The 22,920-nt window shown below is 42.4% G+C and overlaps 1 protein-coding gene across 8 annotated transcripts; it reads right to left on the reverse strand.

Moving 5' to 3' along the window:
* LOC109712618 (leucine aminopeptidase 2, chloroplastic-like) lies at positions 7,825–15,923 on the reverse strand. Of its 8 annotated transcripts, none has more exons than XM_020236277.1 (10): positions 15,358–15,923; positions 14,791–14,865; positions 13,171–13,458; positions 11,905–12,032; positions 10,492–10,551; positions 9,712–9,906; positions 9,389–9,614; positions 8,990–9,116; positions 8,799–8,894; positions 7,825–7,981 (listed from the first exon to the last, which is right to left on the reverse strand). In XM_020236277.1, the coding sequence occupies exons 7-10, from the start codon at positions 9,517–9,519 to the stop codon at positions 7,958–7,960; spliced, it is 378 nt and encodes a 125-aa protein (XP_020091866.1). In that variant the 5' UTR covers positions 9,520–9,614; positions 9,712–9,906; positions 10,492–10,551; positions 11,905–12,032; positions 13,171–13,458; positions 14,791–14,865; positions 15,358–15,923; the 3' UTR covers positions 7,825–7,957. The 8 variants fall into 8 exon arrangements, with proteins under 8 accessions (XP_020091866.1, XP_020091865.1, XP_020091870.1 ...); XM_020236276.1 differs by having other exon boundaries at positions 13,171–13,470; XM_020236281.1 differs by lacking the exon at positions 15,358–15,923 and adding an exon at positions 14,970–15,123.

Genomic DNA, 22,920 nt, shown 5'->3' on the forward strand with positions numbered 1-22,920 from the left:
CAAACCTCCCTAGGGACCGTCATCTGGGAGGACTTTACCATGCCCAGGGTGACCAACTCCGGAGCACACCGCTCGAGGGGGAGCGACCTCCCTCAAGCCAAGACGTAACGTGAGTATCGATCTAATCCCTATGTCAATGTTACCCTTGTTTCTATTGTCCATGTCCAACCTCACATTCACACAACTTGAGGGTCCTACCACACATGTCCATTTTGGTTCTATCATTCTCTATGTTCAACTACGTTAGAAGCTTATAAATGAAATCAAACCAAGTTTCACATGTATCTACCCTACTATGCATGAATGGCTACATATATATATGCTCAAGAATAGAGAAAACAGACATACAAGGGAATCCAACGATTCCGGCGTGCACCCCCCACCTCTAATGATCGTGTAGGTGTGGAATGTGAAGACTCCCGAACGCTACGAACGCTGGCTCCGCGTCCTACAACCCAAAATGGTGCCAAATTAGGCCCTTTACATATGAACTACTCCCAAACATTTTCGTAATGTTAAACGGAGTTATCCCACGCGTTTAGGACACCCCCAATTAGATTTCTACGGGGTCAATTTGCCCCCGAAAAATTCTAAGGCAAAAGCCCCAATTTTTAAGCCCCAATATTGTCATTTAGGGTTTCCCTATGAATCGATCTCAACTCTAAGCAAATAATAGCTTAGAATCACCTAGGGAACATTCTAACAAGGTTTATAGGCTCATGGAACCATCCCTAGGGCATCTACCATGAGCCCTAGTGATCCACCATGAGAGCTCCTCAAGTAAACCATGGATTTCATGATTTCAAGGTCAATAGAGGGTTTCCAAGGCTAAAAACAACAAAAAACTTCAAACCTTGGGGATCAAAACCAAACCCTAGACTCATTTATACCAAAAACTCACCTTAGCCTAAGCTCCTTCAAGTCCTTCTTGTAGGAGAGCTTGTAGAACCCACCAAAGCCTCCAAATCCACCTTCTTCTCCAAGTACTTCTTCTTTTTCTTCTTGATCTAGGGGAGTTCTAGAGAGAGAAAGAGAGAAAATGAGGGAGGAGGAGTGAAATGGCTGTGGGAGAGAGGGGATGGGCCATATATAGTGTTGTAACAATTGCTCTAAAGCCCCTCCACTTGTTTCCCATTGATCTGCCCAAACTGGGCATTTTTCGCCTTCGGGGACCGGTCTCCCCGACCAGGGACCGGTTCCCGAGCGGGGGTTTTTCAGGACTTAGCCAAATTTTCGGGTTTTTCGCTGGCTGTGGAGCGAGGGACCGGTCTCCCGAGGACCGGTATCACCACTAGGGACCGGATGCCTCAGGGTTCCCTGACAGGCTGCGCGTACGGGGACCGATTTTTCCTTCAGGGACCAGTCCCCGAGAGCACAAAATCTGGGACTTAGCCAGATTTTCAGATTTTCCCTCTCGGTCCCTTTTAGCTTCACTTATGGACTCTAATGCTCCTAGGGTCTACTCTAACTCATCCAACTTCGCGTTCCGCTCGTTTCGACGGAACTCGGCACGATTTACGAGTGATGTGGTATGTTACACGAGATCCCCGATAGGGAGAGGAACATGCCACATGCACCCTAGCGCTCATGATTCTTGCTTAATAACAAGCCTCGAAGTTCTTTCGGTGGGAGAGGAACATGCCACACGCACCTGCGGCCAAGAACTATCGAGCTTGTATGCTGCACTAGTAGCCGCTGCACTAGCAGCAGGGATTCCGAAATCTACTTTACATCTCTCAAGGGTTGTTCTCACCCTATAGTATCGACCTATCTAGGTCCAAACCTTTACTCAACCTAAGTTGATACTTTAGGTTCAACGTCATTATCTTCTTGGCCTAGGTTTATTAACACTAGGTCCAATATTCTTTACCACCTAGGTTCATTTGACTCTAGGTTCCATGTCACTATGTTCACAATCTAGGTTTACTTGACTCTAGGCTCAATGCCACTCATGTTCTTGCTTTCCTAGTTGTCCACACCTAGGAATTATACTTGACATGCCACTCGTGAATAATCTATGTTCAACGACACTAAGTTTAATGCCACTCATCATTCTAGTTATTTATACTTAGGATTCTTTACATGCCACATTTATTGAGTTCCTTACTTTACTTAGAGTTCATTGACTCAAGTTCAACCTTCATGTTATTCTAACATATTCTCACATTGGGAATCATGCATACATTCTTTATTAGTATCTCATTCATGCACTTGTATATCATCTAGCTCATGCATCTAGCTTATATGTTTATTTAAGATACATCTCATACATGCCTTTAGCATTTAACTCATGCTTCATCTAGCATTTCTACAACACGTCAACATGCATTGGTTTAGTGTTCTTACATTATGTCAATACACATTCTTTTAGCATTTTCTATCATGACTACATGCATTCCTTAGCATACAACTTATGCGTTCATTACTTGGCACATTTCACATGCAATACTTAGCATCTATCACATGCATACATTTCTTAGCATCTTTATCATGCATTCTTACTTAGCATTTTTACTACCACCATGCATCAATAGTGAAATACACTACACTTTGGCATGAAGGCGACCTAGTCGCTTCGATAAACACAACCCACCTCTTAACGCGTTCCGATTGCTTGTAGTCACTTGCAATCGGCCTCCCGCGGCACCTGTGACCCGGCTCGGCTCGAACTCTCGCACGACCACCTGAACAGCCACCAATCCGCGATCCGTCTATTCTGGAGTTTATTTCCTGTTACCACGATGCTCCAGATCCGTTTTCATGATTTTTGGACGTCTATCCCGCGTGCTGCGGCTATCTGTACCAAAACAGACCGTTTCGTCAATAACTTCGCGTACATTCGTCGGATTGTCGAACCGAGTATTTCATCACGTTCGTTTTATCCCCAATTAGATTTACAGAGAGTCAATTGAGATCAAACCCAACTATTTACAAAAACCCCCTTTTTGGAGCCCTAGATGCTACTATAGCAAAGTCCATTATTTAACTTCATGAATCATGCATTAACCATCTATTTACAATCCTAGGATTCCACTAAAATCATCTTTAGAGTATAAGAACTTAACCCTAAAGATCTACCATTAAAGCTCCAAGAAGCTTACTTCAAGAAGCTTGTCAATTGCAAGGAAGAAGATGATAAGGTTGACTTTCCTCCACCTTATCTTCTTCTCTTTCTTCTTCTTTCTCTTTCTTTCCTTCTTCTAGAGAGAGAGGGAGGGTTTAGAGTTGAAAGGGTGAGGAAGAAGAGAGAAAAACCCCAAATCCCCATTCTATACACTCTTCTCATGCCAAAATTGCATATAAACCCCTCAACTTTACCTCTCTTGCAACAGCCCGAACTGGGCATTTTCGGGCTTCGGGGACCGGTCCTTGCGATGAGGGACCGGTCCCTGAGAGACCGGTCCTTGGCTGAGAGACCGGTCCCCGAAGGTCCAGAAATCCGCCTTCAAGGACTTAGCCAAATTTTCAGTATTTTCACCAATTTTCGTCCGTTTTCGCTCGTTTTCGCTCGTTTGACCTCCGATTCTTTTCAAATAGAACCGAGACCCACCAAACATGTTTTCAAATATGTTTTCATCATCTTTTCATCCACGCTAATGCCGGATTTAGTCCATGATCCAACATAGCTTTTCGGGTCCCGTTTTCGCGCCTTATGCGCACCGAAGCACCCGAATGCTCCTGAACTTCGCCGGAATAATTCCAATGGCTTTCTAAGCTAACATACATCGTAACTTCATAAATTAGAAGTTCGGTATATTACATATAGGGTGTGAGGCTATTTTGGAGAAATGTAAATCTTATGTTCATGTTTTGGAAGTTTAAGTGTAATCAAATGTATTCAAGTTGAATGTATGTAATAGTTAAGTATCTCTCTCTCTCTTTTATTCACTTGTATGTTCATTACTCGTGATGCTTGCTCTCGTTTGTTCAGCACTGTTTGTGCTCTCGCTATTGTTATGTGATCATGTATGTATTCAAGTGTTTCCTGGGAACTTGTTGTACATGATCTTGTCGCTTGAGCCTTGGGCGGACAGGGGAGGTTCTGTCCGTTCGGCGTCTGTTTGGCGCGCCCGAATCGGACCACATTAGTAGTGGGTCTCGGGGCGTGACAGATTAAAGTAGTATCAGAGCCAGTTAAGAGCAAGCAAATAGAGAATCTAAGATGGACCTAGGAGACTCTAGGACGGTGAACCCTAAGGTTATAGGTGCATGAGTACGACATGAACCGATAGCGGTGGCGGAAGTTGGATCGATTGGGTCGAAGTTGAAGTTATGTCTCTAGTTGTGAATAGAGACGGATTCAAGTGTTATTAGTTTGGGCTCGAAGTGGTTGTGTCGGCCCCTCATATCCAAGGCAGCTTCCCACAAACACCCTAGGCCGACGACACGACACTAAGAGTCCGGAATAAGTACGCTTGCGTGCTTCCGCCCGATTTTATTGTCAAGCTATTTCGTTTCGTAATTGCGACGGCGTTAACGGGTTAAGTAATTAACCAAATGTTTGCGTTTCAGGAGCTAATGGCATCGAGGAGACGCCATGTTCGTAGGACCGCTCTGGCACCACCTCCAGAGGTGCTAGAGCCAGCCGTGCCTCCTGTGGCGCCAGAGTCGGCTGGGCTTAGCGAGCTGCAGGAGTTGCGGGAACAAGTTGCCACACTAGCTGGGCGATTCGATGCAGCCGAGGGTGAGGGTGCTACGGCAGCGCCGGTGGTGGCGCAACCCCCGCCAGTGGACATCCCTCCTGCGGCGTCGAGTTCCCCTACGCCCAATGTAGCGGCTGAGGAAGTAGAGCGATAGCGTTGTTACACGGCTCTCACAAGGTTTACGAAGTTCCACCCACCCACGTTTGATGGAGAAGTGATTGATCCTTGGACAGTGGAGACTTGGTCAGCCTCGATGGAGACCCTGTTCGAGGACGTCTATACTCAGGAACGGGATAAAGTGAATCTGGCCGCGCATTGCTTTGATAAGCGGGCCAGGGTGTGGCGGAAGAGAGTGAAGCAGGATCGTTCTCCGGATCTTCCCCCGATCAATTGGGAGGAGTTCCGAAAATTGATGTTTGCGGAGTACTTCCCGGACAGCGATAGGAGGAAGATACGAGAGGACTTCAGAAAGCTCAAGCAGGGTAATCGCACGGTTCGGGAGTATGAGCGGGAGTTCATCCATCTCTTGAACTGCGTCCCGAACGTGGCGAGGACGGAGCAAGACCAGGCTGATTGCTTCATGCGGGGACTCCAGCCTGGGGTGTTCCGACTAGTTCATGCTTTCAAGTTCCATACCTTTGCGGAGGTGTTGGATCGTGCTCTGTGGGTTGAGCACGGGAACGCTTGTGAGCGCGAGGAGCGCGAGTCATTTGACAAAGAGAAGGGAAAGAAGCAACAGGGCGGTGGCTCGGGAGGACAAACAAGTTCTAAGAAGCCTCCGAAGTATCCTCGGACACAGACAGGGGATCATGGGGCGCAGAGATGCGTTATTTGCTGTGGGGGCCATAGAGTGTTGCAATGTAGGCAGCGGCAGGAGAAATGTTACACTTGCGGCCAGGATAGGCATATCAGCCGCAATTGCCAGACGAGAGCCCCACCGGCTTTATCGGTTGCATCAGCTCCGGCGACCCCAGCGCATTATGGAGGAGCTCCGCCTATGGTTGCGAATGCTGGACGTGCTTTGGCGCCACGTCCACCCGAGATGACGAGATCAGCTTCGAGCGGACGGGTATTCGCCGCTAAGCTCGGGTTGAGGAGCTTGCTCAGGCGGAGGAGCATCGCCTTGTGGCAGGTATGGTTTTGATTAACGGAGTTCGCTCCAAGGCCATGTTTGATACAGGTGCCACACATTCATTCATCAGTAGATCATTCGCACGCATGCATGACATACTTATAGAGGCGAGTGATGAAAAGTGGCGAGTTGAGGGCCCGGGGTCGGCATTTAACACCTACACCGAGTGTTCGTCATGTCCGGTACAAATAGGTGACTGGATAATGCCTATCCGGATGCTGGAACTCAAGAAACTGGAGGAGTTCGACGCTATTTTAGGCATGGACTGGCTCTCGAAATATTATGCAACGACCGATTGTAAAAGTAGATTGATCATCTTTCGAGAGCCAGGATAGAGGGAGTTCGTCTATAGTGCCTGTCAAAGCTCGTGCTTCGCTGCGACAGTATCGGCGACAAGAGCTAGGAAGTTGGTTAACAGCGGTTGCCCAGCGTTTTTAGCTACTGTTGTGGAAGTGGACCGAGTGGCTCTGGCTGTCACGCCCCGGGACCCAGCGGAAGCCCGCCCGGTGCGTGTTCAGACCCGCCATACGTCTAAAACATATAAGGCGTCTATAAAATTTCGATAATTAAAACAATAGTATAAAGGGATCTAGTGATATCAGAGCATAGTACAACTAGATTCTACAACAAGATATGGTACAAGAAAGGTAAATCCACTAGGATAAAACATAACTTAGTACAAAAGAAAATTCGAGAATACAAATGCTATAAATGATACAATGGTGGTCTCTATGTATGATAACAAACACCCTCTCACCCAAAAACACAAAAAGAGGATAGACCACCTAGGTGTAAGGCAAGCACCGCTAACTAGCTACGCGACTCCCTTGCCGCGATCCCGTGCCTCTGCCGGTGCTGAAGGCTCTGAAAAAGACATCAAACAGCGGGCGTGAGAACTATTAAATAATAGTTCCCAGTGGGCAATTACTGACTTCAGTGAAATGCACCACTAGACCCAAAACTAAGCAAGTAAAATAGGCGAGGCAGGTAAGAATAATATGAACAATCAAATCACTGAAATGGAAGCTCACTATAGCATGATGTCATTACTTTCATCAGTAATAAACTACCACATGATCTCTACTTAGCATAGATTTGCATAAGTAATAAACTACCACATGATCCCTACTTAGCATGAATTTGCGTAAGTAATAAACTACCACATGATCTCTACTTAGCATGAATTTGCATAAGTAATAAACTACCACATAACATAATTGCACAAGTATAAGCAGAACATAATAACCACAAGCTAGAATGGTAATGTGTCAATATTTACTATTCTAGTCAATGCCCAAATGGCATAGTATGTCACCAGTAACCCAATCCTGTGGAAGCTACCCGTAGGTAGTCCAGCTTGCGCCGTGCCAACAATGGCCCCGTGGTAGTCAACATCCCCACTCTAGGAATGAGCCTCCCACACGGCATCCTATTTTGGCGCCCAAGCCCACACGGGCGAGCATATGTCGTGATCGCTATCTCCGGAGTGCCGACTTGTAGGGAGCGACCCTCACAAGTATGTGCGAATGAGCACAATGGCATGCAAGCGAATAAGTCCGTCTCAGGTCCCAGTGGTTCATCACTATTTCATCGGATCTAAAACTCGGAATACAGCACATGTCCCAAAGGCCTGCCTTTATGTCATCGTGTCTAAAACACGGAATATAGTAACTGTCTCAATAGCCTATCTCTATGTAATCATGTCTAAAATATGGAATATAATAGATTTTCAATGGCCTATCATCATGACACTACAACAAAACTATGTTTTAGCGGCGATTATTTTTTAAATTAGCGGCAATTACAATTGCCGCTAAAATGTTTTGTGGCAATTTTAACAATTTATTATCAACAATAACGTATGATAAATCGCCGTAAATATTATCAGCAATAACATATTATAAATCGCCGTAAATAAACCTAAAAATGGTTGGCGGCCTTATTTACGGCGATTTTAAAAATCGCTGGGGCGGTTATCGCCGNCAACTAAATACTATAATGAATTGAAATATTAAAAAATATTAGTAACCAAAAAGCATTAATAATTTGTATAACAAATAGTCTCAACTCTCAAATTACAATATCAGAATTCAAATTAAATTTCAAACATAAGTTCTAACAAAAAATACTTGTTCAAAATGTAGCAAAAAAATAATAAACACCGCATGTCTTGCTTCCCACTTCAATTTCCGCAGCTCCAGCTGATCTGGATCAACCAAAAAGAAGTCATAAAATTAGTATATAAAATTACCAAATAAAAATCATCATATCAAATTTCTAAAAAATATGAAAGTTAGGTTGTACTGATTTGGTCTAGCTTTTCTTTTCATTTTGTAACAATAGCATTCAAATTAAGTAAACAAGCACATTTGAAAATGAACATGAGAACAGCGAAAAGAATTTCAGGCCAATATCACCAAATAGGTTAGATTAATATCTAGAGGTGAGAAACTAAAACTACATACAGTTTATCCTAGGAACCTCAGAATCAAATTAAACGAGTAAGTGCTGTAGTAGGTAAACGTGAAATAGTACTGGAAAGGATGTTAAAGGGTCTTTAAAGATAGTAAGACTTTTACAGGTAAAAATACTACTGGAAAACATATCAACAGATCTATAGTAAATAATTTACAGGTGTAGATGGTAAGTACACCAATCTAGCAGCAGTAATATTAAGTGTCACATCTGTCAAACAGGGATTCTTAATCTTTTCACTGAAGCATGAAGCCAAACAGAAATTCTTGGTGCCAAAAGCAGAGACTTCAGTTTAAAGCTTTGATTTCTAGCTAAAATTCAAGATTTAGAGCAACTCAGATAGCACTTCTAAAGAAACTCCAGCCACTATATTTGAGAAACATGACAAATTTCATGTTCAAATTTCCCAGGATTTAGTTGTAACCAAAGAGGAAAAAATAATACATGTACTGCAAATTTCTAGACATTTTTCCTTCCAAAATATGAATAAAGAGAATTGAATCATACAAAATATATCAAAATGAGGCTGATCTTTTAAATAGGTATACCTCAATTGTTTTTCCATTAGAAGCTATAACTATATCTCCAAGTCTCATGCCTGTGCCACTTATCATATTTTCACAGGCAGCAACAACAAAATGAACCTGGAAACAGAACGCTCATTAGCCATGTTGAGAAAAACTAATTTTAGATGCCTTAGAAAACATTATGTTTGAGAGAAAAAGGAAAACCCAGTTACCTCTACTCCAGGAGGTTTGATTTGACCAATAGCTTTTGCTGCACCAAAAGTAGCAGCAGCGCCGCCCATATCAAATTTCATTAATTCTATGGAACAGCCTGGCCCAGTCTTTATGTTGTAACCACCACTACAATAACCAAGGAAAGAAGCATTAATCAGTCCTGTTCAGTTATTTGCTTTACACTAGAAGCATGTACATCCTGCAAAAAAATTATTAAAGCACAAAATACAGCATCTGGAAAGATATGATTTAGAAAGATAACCTCCGTGACTCTGGCATTACTGGCAAAAGCTTACAATTGCACAGAATGAAAGAGAAAAAACAACTTTTCTTGCTTTAACTTCTTGGAATCAAGAAATATACTTAAAGATGTTAAATTCTTGTGTAAGGACATTTACCTGTCAAATGTTAAACCTTTCCCAACAATAGCCAGCTTTCTTTTCACATCACCACCTGGAGGCTTATAACACAAATGGATAAAACGAGGAGGGTTCGCAGATGCTGCAGCAACACCCAAGTATGAACCCATCTTTAGCTCCTTGCATTGCTCCACGTCTAGTATATTTGCAGTAAAAACATCACTATACGAGGAAGCAACTTTTGAAGCCTCTTCCGCAAGTACACCTGAAGGCAAGAAAGGTTACTATAAGAAACATCAATTTCCAAGTTCTAGGAATGAAGTCAAATCTGGGAAAATTAAAAGGATCCAAAGTCTACTAACCAGGGGTAAGAACATTTGCTGGTGCATTTACAAGCTCTTTTCCAAAAATTACTTCAGTACAAACATCACTTGCATACTTGAGTTTCTTGTCCAACTCTGGTCCAGAACCCAAGCCAATAATATCCACTGCTTTGAGTTGTGTCTTTTTCGAGTCAGATTTAAACCTGTTGTCTTCATACAGTCCAAGCACAGTTCCTAGAAATTATTTGAAATTAGATATATAGAGTGGGTCCTCTAATCAATCTAATAATAACAAAGACACCTTTTGATCAGCTGATTATCTTACTTCAGCAAAGCCTATGAAGAGATCTTCCATCATATTTGAATTTAAGGGCCATTCTAGACTAGTTTATTAAACAACTTCTCTACTCCAAAAAGTAGTAGCCAAGCATTAGAGAAGCAAATGTTAACAAGTTTTATTCTAGCAGGAGTGAAAATTAGCTTCTAAGCCCCAAAACAAACATCAATTTAAAGCTTCTGCTTTAGTGGGAAGCAATAGGAGGATTTTAATGAATAAAACTATCAAAGTTTAGTATGAGGCCAGAACATCAAAATACACATTTCAGCTGAGGTAAGGAATTGCTGGTTTTCATGAGAAAACATTGAGTTATACGAATTTATTATGTTAGGTGTTTCGGTCTTTAACTCTACTGTGCTTAAGAATCCCAATTGCGACATTAATGACGAATTTTTTATGTTAGGCTTACCGTTGGCGCACCCGTAAGCATTTTCAGCTAATTTCAATTTAAAAAAGTACACAACACTCCAAATCCTCCTCACCTTTGAAAATCTTCAGTAGCTTAGCTCAGCTGCAGTGTTCCTTTCGACGCTTTTCTTATCCTGTAGTCATTGTTGGTGGTTAGCAATTGCTCAAATTGTGTTTCACAAGAATAAAATAGAGCATGGAAAAGCAATATTTCTGCTACAGGTCATAAGTTAAAAGTTTCCAATTACATAAATAGGTGCATGATCATGAAACATGTCACTGTACCAGATGAAGTGTGAAGTTAAAACAAGTTATGAATTAAAAAATTCCGCTGAGATTAGCCGAAGATTACTGTTAGTAAAGCAAATAAGTTAATGAGAAATGAGAAAGAAATTAAAAAAAAAGCAATGGAAAGAGAGAGCAAACCACCAAAGGGGCCAATCCAGGTGACTTTGTTACCTGCAACACTTGAAAAGTTGATAGTGGCTTGTGCAGAGAGATATCAATATCTTATTTACAAGATCTATGTGCCACCACATCACCTACTTTGTCCCAATCAATGTAAGAAACACAGCTATGACATCCTTATCTAAAGATGACATGCAATCACTGTTCTGTTCATTTATATGAATAGCTATCAACAAGTAATATCAAGAAATATAAAATTACATACACCTCAACTCATTTTCAGGTCATTTGACTCATCATCCATCCGAAAGATGAGATCAATCTCTACTAATGGACTTGCTAATCATGAACAGTGCCCCATTATCTGCCCAAATCCATCCGACCAATATGGATTTTTTGGGTCTAATAATAAACAAATTACAAGAATAATGAAATATATAATAATTAAACTATTTAAAAATTTAAAAAAAAAAAAGAGAGAACACGAGAACTTAAGCCTTGCACATGAGAACCATTGGCCCCTTTGGTTGTGATAACAACCAAAATTTTTCACTAAATATTCTACTTTAGCAGGAAAACAAACCCAGTAGATGTATAGAGTATAGATTGTAAATAATCCACCATCGGCTCGTGCATTCAATTATATACAATTTAAGTTTCAGAGAAAAACAAGAAAAACAAGAAAAATGTGAGCAGTATCAAATGAGATCTCAAAGCATTATTTATAAAAATCTTTTTCCTTGTAGGGGACGCTCCTTTTCTGCACAGCCCATGCTCAAACAATAAGGTACCATCACCCTACTGGCCAACTAGTCTTTGAGGTTTTAAAGTAAGCGAAACTGTAATATATCTCATTAAGGATATGTATGAAATCAAGGAGCTAAATGGTAGCATCTCTCATTGAGGTTAACAATCTTCCATACTGATGCAAAAACAACATGAGACAGATGACAAAGTAAAGAAGATAAAATAAATAAAACAAACTTTGCCAAGTGAAGTTACACTCATTTGTGATGTACAGGAAACAGAGATAAGAAAAGACGAAGAATGCATATATGACTCCTAGTTGGTGAATTTACCATCCATATCTTTTTGAAGCTTTGACAGGTGAGCTTTAGTATCTTGTATTTTCATCTGCACCAATTTTACCTCTTTCTCTGCTTCAAGAGTTTTAGAGTTCAAGTCATCATACTCCTTTTTTAGAGATCTGAACAAGATGGTAGAAAACCTTATTATTTATCATAACACAAAAGGAAAAAAATTCAACAATGCCATATACCAGGTGCAGAATGTTAAGACAAAGAGTTTGCTTAGGCAATATGATGATATGATGGTGTAATAAACTTATAACCTACATAGATGCAGAGGTAGCAAAAGAATCCTTCCAATGGAGAAAATTATAACATGATCAGATATTTGTCCCATATGACTACAAATTTTCCACCATAGTCTACTTTTGCCTATATTTGTAGGGATTACTTTTGAACCATCTAAAGATATGTACAGCAAATTCAGGAACTACCGAACTAGAATAACAAAAGTCGCACTAGAGAAACATCCTTGATCTAGATTCATTTGGGTGTTACTCTTCAGCTAAGCAGTCGTAGGAGTTTAAAGAACAACATATAGTTAGAACTTAGAAGACAAATCTTGTCAGACTGAAGCTTCTGAATACAAAAGATATGCATCTGTCAAGGAAATAAGGAACAGGATCACATCAATATATGAAAAAATGGATGCAAAATGACTAAAATTGAAAGCTTAATAAATTTGCTTTAGGATCTCAAACAGTAAATGCTACATTAGTAAAAGAAAGTTTGCTTTGCCGTGAGCAATTTGAATCTACAAATGATAAGGTTATGTTGGCAAAAGGAAGTTAACCCAAATAGCAGGTACTGGAACTATCTTTCCTTTTTTTTTGAGAGAGAGAGAGAGAAATAGCATTTTACATACGTTCTTTCTTTTTTAAAATAAGCTCAGCTAGAAATATAATACAACTAGATTTCGAACTTGAAACTTTATGTATCAAACATTAAGTTCTTAGATATGATCGGTAAGTTTACGAAATGTCTCGTTAGAAAAGTTATAGGTCTGAAATGAAAATCACAGAAATTATTTTCAAATAACAGTCTGAAATCATCTAGTCCCATGATTTTGATTCAAAAATAGGAGCGTATAACCACGAGTCAAATCCTAATCTAAAATAAAGGATTGTAATTAAGAATCTCATTTTTCTAATTAAGTCGGAAATGGAAACAAATTTTACAAATACAGTTAAAATTCAAATTTAAGAACAAACAAAGAGCTATCGGAGTTGTGCGCGCGCGCATGCGGTGGACACGCACAGGAAAAGTGATCGGGAGCGGGATGCCTTCGCATGTTTACGGAGCACAAATCGGATACTTTGATGGCTTCGAGAAGGTTCTGGAACTTCTTTGCTTCGTGAGCGCAAGCGTAAACGCGAAATTCATCCTCGCGGCTCCGTCGGAACCCTAGATGCCGCCACCGAGAGCTTCCTCAGCCACTCCTCCACCGCCGCCGAGAGCTCCTCCGCCTGAGACGACGACGACGACGACGACGACGCCGCCGCCGCCAATAGGGATCCGAGTTTAGAGAGGGGGCATCACTGTTGTCTGCATCACGCACTTCAAAAGTTATAAAATTTAATATTAGAGTTTCTTACGTACAGGGCCTTAGAACAAAAGGAGAATAAAAAGATCGAGCAGTTACTATTCAATAGGCAATAGATTAGGAAATATAGTGATATCTAGGTAGAAAGCAAAAGGTTCAGACTATTTCCTGGACATTAGCAGTAGGGTCGTCAAATAACCTAATTTTGGATGCCATGGAAAGTAAACAAAATTGCCATATAATACAACCAGGAAAAACGGATATCTCCTGAGTAAAGAATTCCTTTAGAAAAGTAATAGGTCACCTGTGCTAAGGCCTCAACAAGCTCTCCATCAATGTTCAGTGCCTCTGCACAACTGTCAAGAGCATCTTTTCCTCTACCAAGTTTAACCAAAACCTTGCACAAACCGAGGTAAAGATGTACATTATGCGCGCTCTGATTCGGATCAAATGCAAGGGCTTCCTTGAAGTTCTCCTCATACTTGAAATCCTGAATCATGTATTAGGATGGAAAAGAGAGGATTAAAAAAATTGAACTAAAAAAATTGAACTAAAAGGAAACACTCAAATATTGTTCAGAAAGAAGACATGTAAAACAAGGAGCGCAGCAAGCGTTACAAGTTATGAGGACAACATCCAAGTAAATATGCCCTTACACTTTCAGAAGCTTCACTTTGAGCCTTCTTTTCAATTAGAGAATCATGAAGTGACTTCGCNTATATATATATATATATATATATATATAAAAGTGCCTTAAGGTTGATTATTGTGACTTATTGGAATACCATATTTAGATATATATATATATATATATATATATCTAAATAATTGTCACAAAAAACCTGCATGAAGGATAAACACAGTATCATAAAAGTAGAACAGAAAATACCATATAAATTTAGCATGTAATTGCTAGACTGCACATACGTGCATAGATACATTACATACATACACACACAAACAGCAAAAAAAAATAAAAAATTAAAAAGAAATATGAATTGCTTGGTTTTCTTCAAAATCAAACCTTCCAATTACATTCAATGGTGTATTCACGTCTGCAAACATGTTTAAGCAAAGTATCAATTCCGTTCGTACTCAACAAGTTTGAAAAACTCCCCGGCCATTCTTTTCCCACTATGTCTTCGGTGATATCTTGTTGATTCAGGATTTTCTGGTCTAAATTTGTACTAATACAAACGGGCCCCAAGTACCCACATTAATCTATTTTAGTCCAAAGTTCTGCCCTTGAAAGGAAAAAGAAAACAATAATAATTTATCTTATTGAACTACAGATCAAACAATAGTTGCGGAAATCTAGTAAAAATGCATCATACATTTTTATTGAAGAGTTTAATTCCTGATATCCGAGTAGCTTTGAGAAGTACTCCATCCAAGCCGTAGGTCCATCCCTAGGTGGAAGAAATTAGACATGGTTATAGAACAAATAGTCATGAGCATGCTGATAATTAGCATGAGCAAATGAAAAAAAAAAGGTGGTGTCGCAGGAGAACACCTTAAAGTAGAACTTAGGTGTAATTAAAATAGTTCTCTAAAGTGAAAATATTTTATGTGGGGCACCTGATGGAGCTATATAATGAAACACCGACTAGTTATGATACATATCATTGTTATAAGTATGAACATTCTGAAACACATAATTCTTGAACAAACTGGATAATGCAATCAATCTCAGCCACGCACATTAAATACTGCAGCAACCATATTATCAGATTTAGGGCATCTATTACATCCAAGAACTGAAAAAGAAACTGGTTAAATTAAAATGAAAAATCACAGAAACCCAGAATTAAATTAGAAATTGGACAATGCAGATGAATTCTATGCTCATGAATAATGATCCACCTAATAATTGAAAAACTCTGCTATTATTAGGTTATTACCTGGCAAACTAATGTAGCCGTAGCCCTCGCTCGATTTAACGGCGACGAGCACACGGCGCTGAACCTCACCCCCCGCGAGTCGAGGAGCACCGCGAGGGCTCGTGCCTGGCGCCGCCCTGCGGCGGTGAGCTCGGCGCCGGGGCGGCGCCCTCCGACGAGGTCCGCGCGGGGAGCTCCGTCCCCGCACTCGCCGTGGGCGACGAGGAGGACCTCGGCGGCTGCGTCGGGGGGCGCGGGGGGGCGGAGGAGGAGGTTGCAGGGGTCCCAGACCCTAACGGCGGGGCCGAGGAGGCGGGACGCCGCCGCGGCGGAGGCGGAGGACTGGGGGAGAGGGGCGTGGCGGAGGGGCGGTGGAGGAGGAGCTCGGGCTCCTGCGCTATGGCAGCGTCGTAGGACAACGAGGGGTTAGGGTTTGGAGGACCCTCGTCGTCTTCTTCGTCTTCGGCGTCGTAGGACAACGAGGGGCTAGGGTTTGGAGGAGCTCGGAACTCGCAATAAGGGCGACACAGCTTAGATCGAGAGAGGAGTGGGAGGGGGAGGGGGAGCTTGGATCGAGAGAGGAGGCGGGTTGAGAGTACTCCGCGAATACGAGAGAGGGCGAGGGTTCGGGTGAGTTGGGTTAGGTTTAGGTTGGGTTAGGATTATATTTAATATATAAAAATTAGTAGGTTAAAACTATATATTTGAAAATAATTGTCTCTAAAGAGTAATAAAATAATAATAATAGCGGCCGTTTGGTAATCACCGCTAAATAATTGCCACCAAAAGTCTCTTTTGGTGTAGTGTGACTCTAAGTTGCAGTTCAACAATTTTCTAGTTCAAGTGCCCCTTTATGACACTTTTGCTCACTATGTCTCAATATGAATAATAAGTCTAAAAGCTTGTCATTCTAATCATTTTCCACACAAGAAACATGATCTTACATCATTCATTAGAACATTAAACTCATGCATACTAACAATACATATGTTTCTCTCTGCAACATAGAGTCAGTTTTTCATGATGCATAACATAGGGGTTTTAAGCGCCCTAAAATTCACATAAATTTCATTTAACATGAATATGCATGTATTTATAGTATACAAAAATATTTAACCACATAGGAGGCATTTAGTCCCATTTCAATGAAGCCAAACCCACCACGACTCTCGCAACTCCTTCGTTTGCTCCGACGAAGGTGTCCACTAGTCTCCTAGCACCCTAGAGGTGTAGAAACAAGAGTTAAACGGACCTTACGAATAACCATAAGGTTGATCATTAACCATCTCAAGCTAAGGTGGAGAAAAACTCACCTAGATGAAGAAATCCTCAAATAAAGCTCAAATGGAAGCGAAATCCCTTCCAAAGCAACCTACACGAAGGTTCTAAACCCATCAATTGGGTCCTAAAGCCCACAAATCAAAAATCCCCAAATTCCAACCCTAATATCCCAAATCTAGGGTTTCTACCAACAAAAAGGATCAAAACTAGAATCTAGAGGAAAGAATTTAGCCACTAACCTCTAGAAGGCTTCCAACAAGCCTAAAGTCCACAAGCTTCCAAGATCTTCCCTCAACGAAGCTAAAGTCCACAAGCTTCCAAGATCTTCCCTCAACGAAGCTCCAATCACGAGCTCCAAGCTTCTCCCATGGAGGAAACCAACAAGGAGCAAAGAAACATAAAGAGGAGAAGATCAAAACAAGCAAAAACCCATCAATAATGGAGAAGAATCAAGGGGAGGGGCACTCACCTTTGATCTCCACTGGTTAGGGCACAAGAAAGCCCTCCAAGGGGGCTGGGGTTTCTTATAAAGGGTTTGCAACAATTGCAAAGACACCCCTCCACGAAACAGCCCAAACTGCACTGCGTACTGGTACACGGGTTTGTGTACCGGTACACATCCCACGAACCAGCCCAACCCGAGCCTCGGGTTGGCGCACTGGCTGCCAGGGCCGATGGCTGTACCGGTACAGCCATCACCGCGTACCGGCACACAGCCCTGCAGCATGCTACCCGAGAGCACACTAAAATCCAACCTTTTGGGTTTGGTGCCAAGTTTTTAAACCTCAATTCTCGAGACTCGAACTATAGGTCGGAACACTGTCTACGACCCTCTACAAAGTGTGGAACAACTCGGAACACAATCAAACACTCGAACCTCGCTATTTGCAATGGTTCAGTGTGTTACATTCACCCCTCCTAAAAAGGAGTTTCGTCCGCGAAACTCGAAAGCAAACAACATACCCTAAGACTCCATCTGAAAAAGATGGGGATAGCGCTCCTGCAGCGCGCTGTCTAGCTCCCACGTGGCCTCCCGCTCCCCGTGGTTGCTCCAAAGGACCTTTATATACGGAATATTCCGGTTCCGTAGTTTCTTCACCTCACGAGCTAAGATCTTCCCCAGTTGCTCCTCGAAGCTCAAGTAGCCCCGCAACTCCACAGGTGTAGCATCCAACACATGAGTCGGGTTGAAGACATACATCCGAAGGACCGATACATGAGAAATGTTATGTACGCCCGATAGGTTCGGTGGTAGAGCAAGTCGATACGCTACCGGACCTACTCGTTCCAAAATCTCATATGGTCCAATAAAACGGGGGCTCAACTTACCCCGAATCCTGAATCTCTTGATCCCTCTAGTCGGCGAGACCTTCAAGAAGATATGGTCTCCAACTTGAAACTCCAAGTCTCACCGTCGTTGGTCGGCGTAGCTCCTCTGTCTACTCTGCGCCGTCAAGAGTCGCTCCCGAGCAATGCGAACCTTGTCCTCAGCTTTCTGGAGCACATCAGGGCCTAAAGCCAGTCTCTCACCAACTTCACTCCAATGAAGTGGCGATCTACACATCCGTCTATAAAATGCTTCGAAGGGCGCCATCTTGATGCTTGCTTGATAACTGTTGTTATAGGAGAACTCCGCCATAGGTAGATACTGCGACTATCATCCCTGGAAGTCAATCACACACGCTCGGAGCATATCCTCTAAAGTCTGAATAGTGCGCTCCGACTGCCCATCACTCTGTGGGTGGAAAGCATTGCTGAAATCCAAACGAATGCCTAGGGCGTCCTACAGACTCCTCCAAAAGTGAGATACAAACCGTGTGACTCGATCAGATACTATCGAAGTAGGCACGCCATGAAGTCGCACAATCTCGTCGAGGTACACTTGTGCGAGCTTCTCTCGAGCCCAGTAGTATGAATAGGCACGAAGTGCGCCGACTTCGTAAACCCATCCACGATCACCCAAATAGCATCCTGCCCGGCCTGAGAGCGAGGCAATCCAGTCACGAAATTCATAGTGATCTTCTTCTACTTCCACACAGAAATTGACAAACTCTGAAGTTTTCCCGCGGGTAACTGGTGCTCAGCTTTAACTTGTTGGCAAGTTAGACATCTAGCAACACACTCACCAACATCCTTTTTTTCATCCCGGGCCACCATTAAGGCAACTTTAAGTCCTTATACATCTTGGCGCCTCCCGGTTGTATAGCATAGGGTGCCCAGTGCGCCTCTTGAAGAATATCTTCTTTAATTCCCGAATACGCCGGAACACAAAGTCATCCCCGAAAGCGCAACAATCCTTGGTCATCCACCAGAAAATCACCGGTGAAACCATTAATCATCATATCTTTAACCTTTAGCAATTCCACATCGGAAACTTGCTTTCCTTTAATTCTATCCAGTAGTGTAGGTTGCACTACCAAGGTCATCAACCTTAAAGGTGTGTCTGGTCCAACCGCTTCAAATGCTCGATCAACTGCGGTTGAGTCACAACATGCATCGCTAAGTTTTTCGTCGTTTCCGACTTAGCGTATCTGCCACCACATTAGCCTTGCCTGGGTGGTAAAGAATGGTCAGATCATAATCCTTGAGCAGCTCCAATCATCAGTGCTGTCTCAAGTTCAGCTCCTTCTGAGTGGAAGGTACCTCAAGCTCTTAAGATCCGTGTATACTTCACACCGCTCGCCAAAGATGATCACTTGATTCCTCAATCGGCATTGCACCACAATGCCTCCACATCAACCTTTCCAACAATGTTGGAAGGGCTAAAAATGAGTTTAAGAGGTGTTAGAAAGGTTTTAGTATCGAACGACGCGAAACAGAATCGAAAACGGCGCAAAATGGCATTCTGGAGCAAAGTGTACCGGTACAACCAGCAAGTTGTCACCAGTACAGCATTGCAGCCCGAGAAGAGTAACTCTCGGGTTTTGAAAAAAATCCGAAGTGTACCGGTTGAAAGTGTACCAGTACACTTTGAAAGTGTACCAGTACAAATGCTGCGTAACCGAGATAGTTGCTCTCGGGTTTGGCCTCTGCGTAGAGCTGTACCGGTACAAAATCCCGTGTACCGGTACACTTTGGTCTGGCAGCACCAAATTGACCTGCTGCAAATAAGAATATTTGGGGGGGCCTAGTTGCAATTGTAGCACACCATATATACCCCACCTCTTCTCCTTTCACAGCAGCTGCCTCTCTCCTCCTCTTTCTCTCATATCTCTCTTTCTCTCTCTAGAGATCTCACTCTAGGGCAAGGTGGTGAAGGAGAAGAAGGAGATTTGAAGGGATTTTGGTGGCTTTGGTGGTTCTAGGAGCTCTCCATCAAGGTGGACTTGGGGATAGCTCTTGGCTAAGGTAAGTTTTTGTCACGCCTCGGGACCGGCAGAGGCCCTCCCGGTAGCGAGTCTAGACCCGCCATATGTCTACACATATAAGGCGTCTACAATAAAAGCGGAAGTAAAAGCAAGAAATAGAACAAATAGAATAATAACAACTAATGATATCAGAGCGAGTAAAGTTCTATCATCTAAACCAGAGTAAAAGAAACATAACTAGACAATGGAAGTAACGCATAAGTGATACAATGCTATGTCCTCAAAAGGAATACAAAGATCCAAAAGAAAGGTGGTCTCTATACATATACGGGTACAACTCTCAACCTCTCACAAAATAAAGCAACGAGAGGTAGACCACCTATCGACTCGTCCTCGAAGGGAGCTAGCTCGAAGCAACTCCCTTCCCGTGGTTCCTAGCCTCTCCCGGCGTGGAAGGCTCTGAAAGAAAACATAAAATAGAGGGCGTGAGAACTATAATTTATAGTTCCCAGTGGGCAATTACTGACCTCAGCTCAATGCACCACTAGGCCCCAAAAGAAAAGAGTAAGTAACGACAATAATAATAATCAATAAAGAGCGAGTATAAGAACTGCTGAAAGAAAGTATAAATGAAATGCTATACTACTATGTCTCAAGTAAGCATAATGTCATGGTGATGTACATCTACACTGTTATAAGGCAAAATGTCCAATGCATACTAATATGCCTCTACACAATAACAAGTAACCCTCACGACGCAATATGTCAATGCTTAAGGAGTAAGCTCTATCAAGCAACCCAGTATACTACGATGCAATGAATGAAACAGACAAGTATACTATATATCCCAATGCTACGTCCTGAGCAGGTCAAGTAATCGAACTATTAAGCCTGTCTAGTAGTGATCATTGATTCTCAACACTGTGTCGATTTCCATTTCCAATTAAAGACCTACCAAAGGTAGTCCAGCTTGTGCCGCCTAAGTGCCTGTGGTAGCCCAACATTCCTACTCTTGGAATGTGTCTGTCCCACTCGACCCCGTAGGCTTCTCAATACCGCACGAGCGAACATAAGTCGCGTAGGCTAACTCCGGAGTGCCAGCTTGTAGGGAGCGACCCTCACAAGCATGTGCGAATGAGCACAAATGGCAAGCAAGCGTGATCATCGTCTCAAGTACCAAATCATTATGTCTCTAGTATGGCATTAGCCACTAGCATCCAACGATCTAGTCCTATGTCACAAGGTGAAGTTCCAATCATTCACTAGGTCTAGTGCCCCTTTATGACACTTAGACATTTCGAAGTACCAACACGTTCCAATTCTCTTATGGCCCTATCTACTAAGCTCAAATACAACCCGAGCTCAATGCCGCTTTATGACATTAGCTCACAATTTCACATATCAATCTTGTCATATGCCTCTTTATGGCTTACTTAGAACATCTATGTCTCAAATAGGAATAGCTCAAAATGCATGAAGGTAATGCTCATTTTCACAATAGGTAGTATGATACCAAGTCCCAATAGGATGCCAATCAAGTACAAGGCTCACAAGGAAGCCTTCTACTATATAGGGCCCGAAATTTCTCACACATGAAATAGGCGTGTTAAGCATCCTAAAATTCACAATAAATATATTTAACATAGAGATGCATGAATTTTTACTCTACAAGCGCAAAACATAGGATATGAGAATTTCTCATATGCCAGGCTAGGTCAAACCCACCGAACCGTCGTGTGCTCCTTCGATTCGCCGAACGGAGTTGTCCACGAGTCTCCAAATGCCCTAAAAGTATTGAGCGAAGAGATACACGGGCATTACGATCAACTATAAGATCAAACATTAACCTAGAAGCAAAAAGGGCCAAAACTAACCTCAAGAGAAGAAATCTCTTCCAAAGCTCCAAAAGAGAGCTAGAACCCTTCCAATCCAACCAAATGGAAGGTTCTAATCCAATCAATCTAGCTCCAAAAGTCCTAGATTCAAAACGCCCAAAATAAACCCTAAGTTCACATTCTAGGGTTTCATAAGGTAAAACCTACCAAAATAAGGATCAAAGGTTAGAATCATAATACTAACCTCCCAAGATGCCTCCAAACAAGCTCCAAATCTTCTAGGGTTGAAGATTGGTCCACCACCAAGCTCTACAAGCAAGCTCCAAGCCAAGCAAGGGTGGAAAGGAGAGAAAGGGGGGTTGAGCTCCAAGCTCCCTCAAGCAAGCTCCTCTTCTTCTTCTCCTCCTTCTCCTTCTTCTCTCTCTAGAAGGTGTAGGGAGAAGGTGAGAAATGAGGAGGGAAGAGAGTGAAATGGCCTTATAGACCATTTAGAGCAACAAAATCCAGAGAGGCCCCTCAAAACTCAAATTTACATCAGCCCGAACTGGGCAGTTTTCGCCCAGAGGGACCGGTCTCTCCCTGCAAGGAACCGGTCTCTTGTGTCGCACCCGAGAAACCAACGTTCGGGAACCGGTCTCTCCTTGCGAGGGACCGGTTGCCTCGCCGGCTGCGCAGCACTGTTCATTGGGGGACCGATCTCTCCCATTAGGGACTGGTCCCCGAGAGTAAAAACTCTCAAGTTTCGTCCAAAACTCAAGTTTTCGAACTTTTTAGATCGGAAAATATTCTACGACCCTCCACCAAGTGTGGACAAGCTCGAAACACATCCAATCACTCGAACCTTGCAATTTGCAAAGGTCCAGTATGTTACAGTTTTGATCAAGAATGCATCTAGGGTTTGGACTTCCACCCTGATCTTTAGAGTTTTGAGCTTCTTAGAGGTTTTAGAAGCATGCTGAGCCTTGAACACCATGAAAACATGGTTTTCTTGGAACCCTCTCATCGTGGATTGTTAGAATCCAAAGTAGATGCCCTAGGAATGGTTCTAGAGGCTTGGTAATAGTATTAGAGAGTTTCCTAGGTGATTCTAAGCTATTATTTGCTTAGAGATGAGATCAATCTAGGAGAAAACGCTATATGACATTGTTATGGCTTGAAAA

The sequence above is a fragment of the Ananas comosus genome, linkage group 7 (assembly GCF_001540865.1).
Source record: "Ananas comosus cultivar F153 linkage group 7, ASM154086v1, whole genome shotgun sequence".
Classification (NCBI taxonomy): domain Eukaryota; kingdom Viridiplantae; phylum Streptophyta; class Magnoliopsida; order Poales; family Bromeliaceae; genus Ananas; species Ananas comosus.

What these genes read in the sequence shown, in the direction of transcription:
- LOC109712618 (XM_020236279.1), bottom strand. Translation starts at nt 9,519, where the DNA reads ATGGGTTCATACTTGGGTGTTGCTGCAGCATCTGCGAACCCTCCTCGT. An exon ending in TCAAACCTCCTGGAGTAGAG is followed by an intron (nt 8,895 to 8,989) that starts GTAACTGGGTTT and finishes TTCTGTTTCCAG; the next exon opens with GTTCATTTTGTTGTTGCTGC. An exon ending in CTAATGGAAAAACAATTGAG is followed by an intron (nt 7,982 to 8,798) that starts GTATACCTATTT and finishes TGGTTGATCCAG; the next exon opens with ATCAGCTGGAGCTGCGGAAA.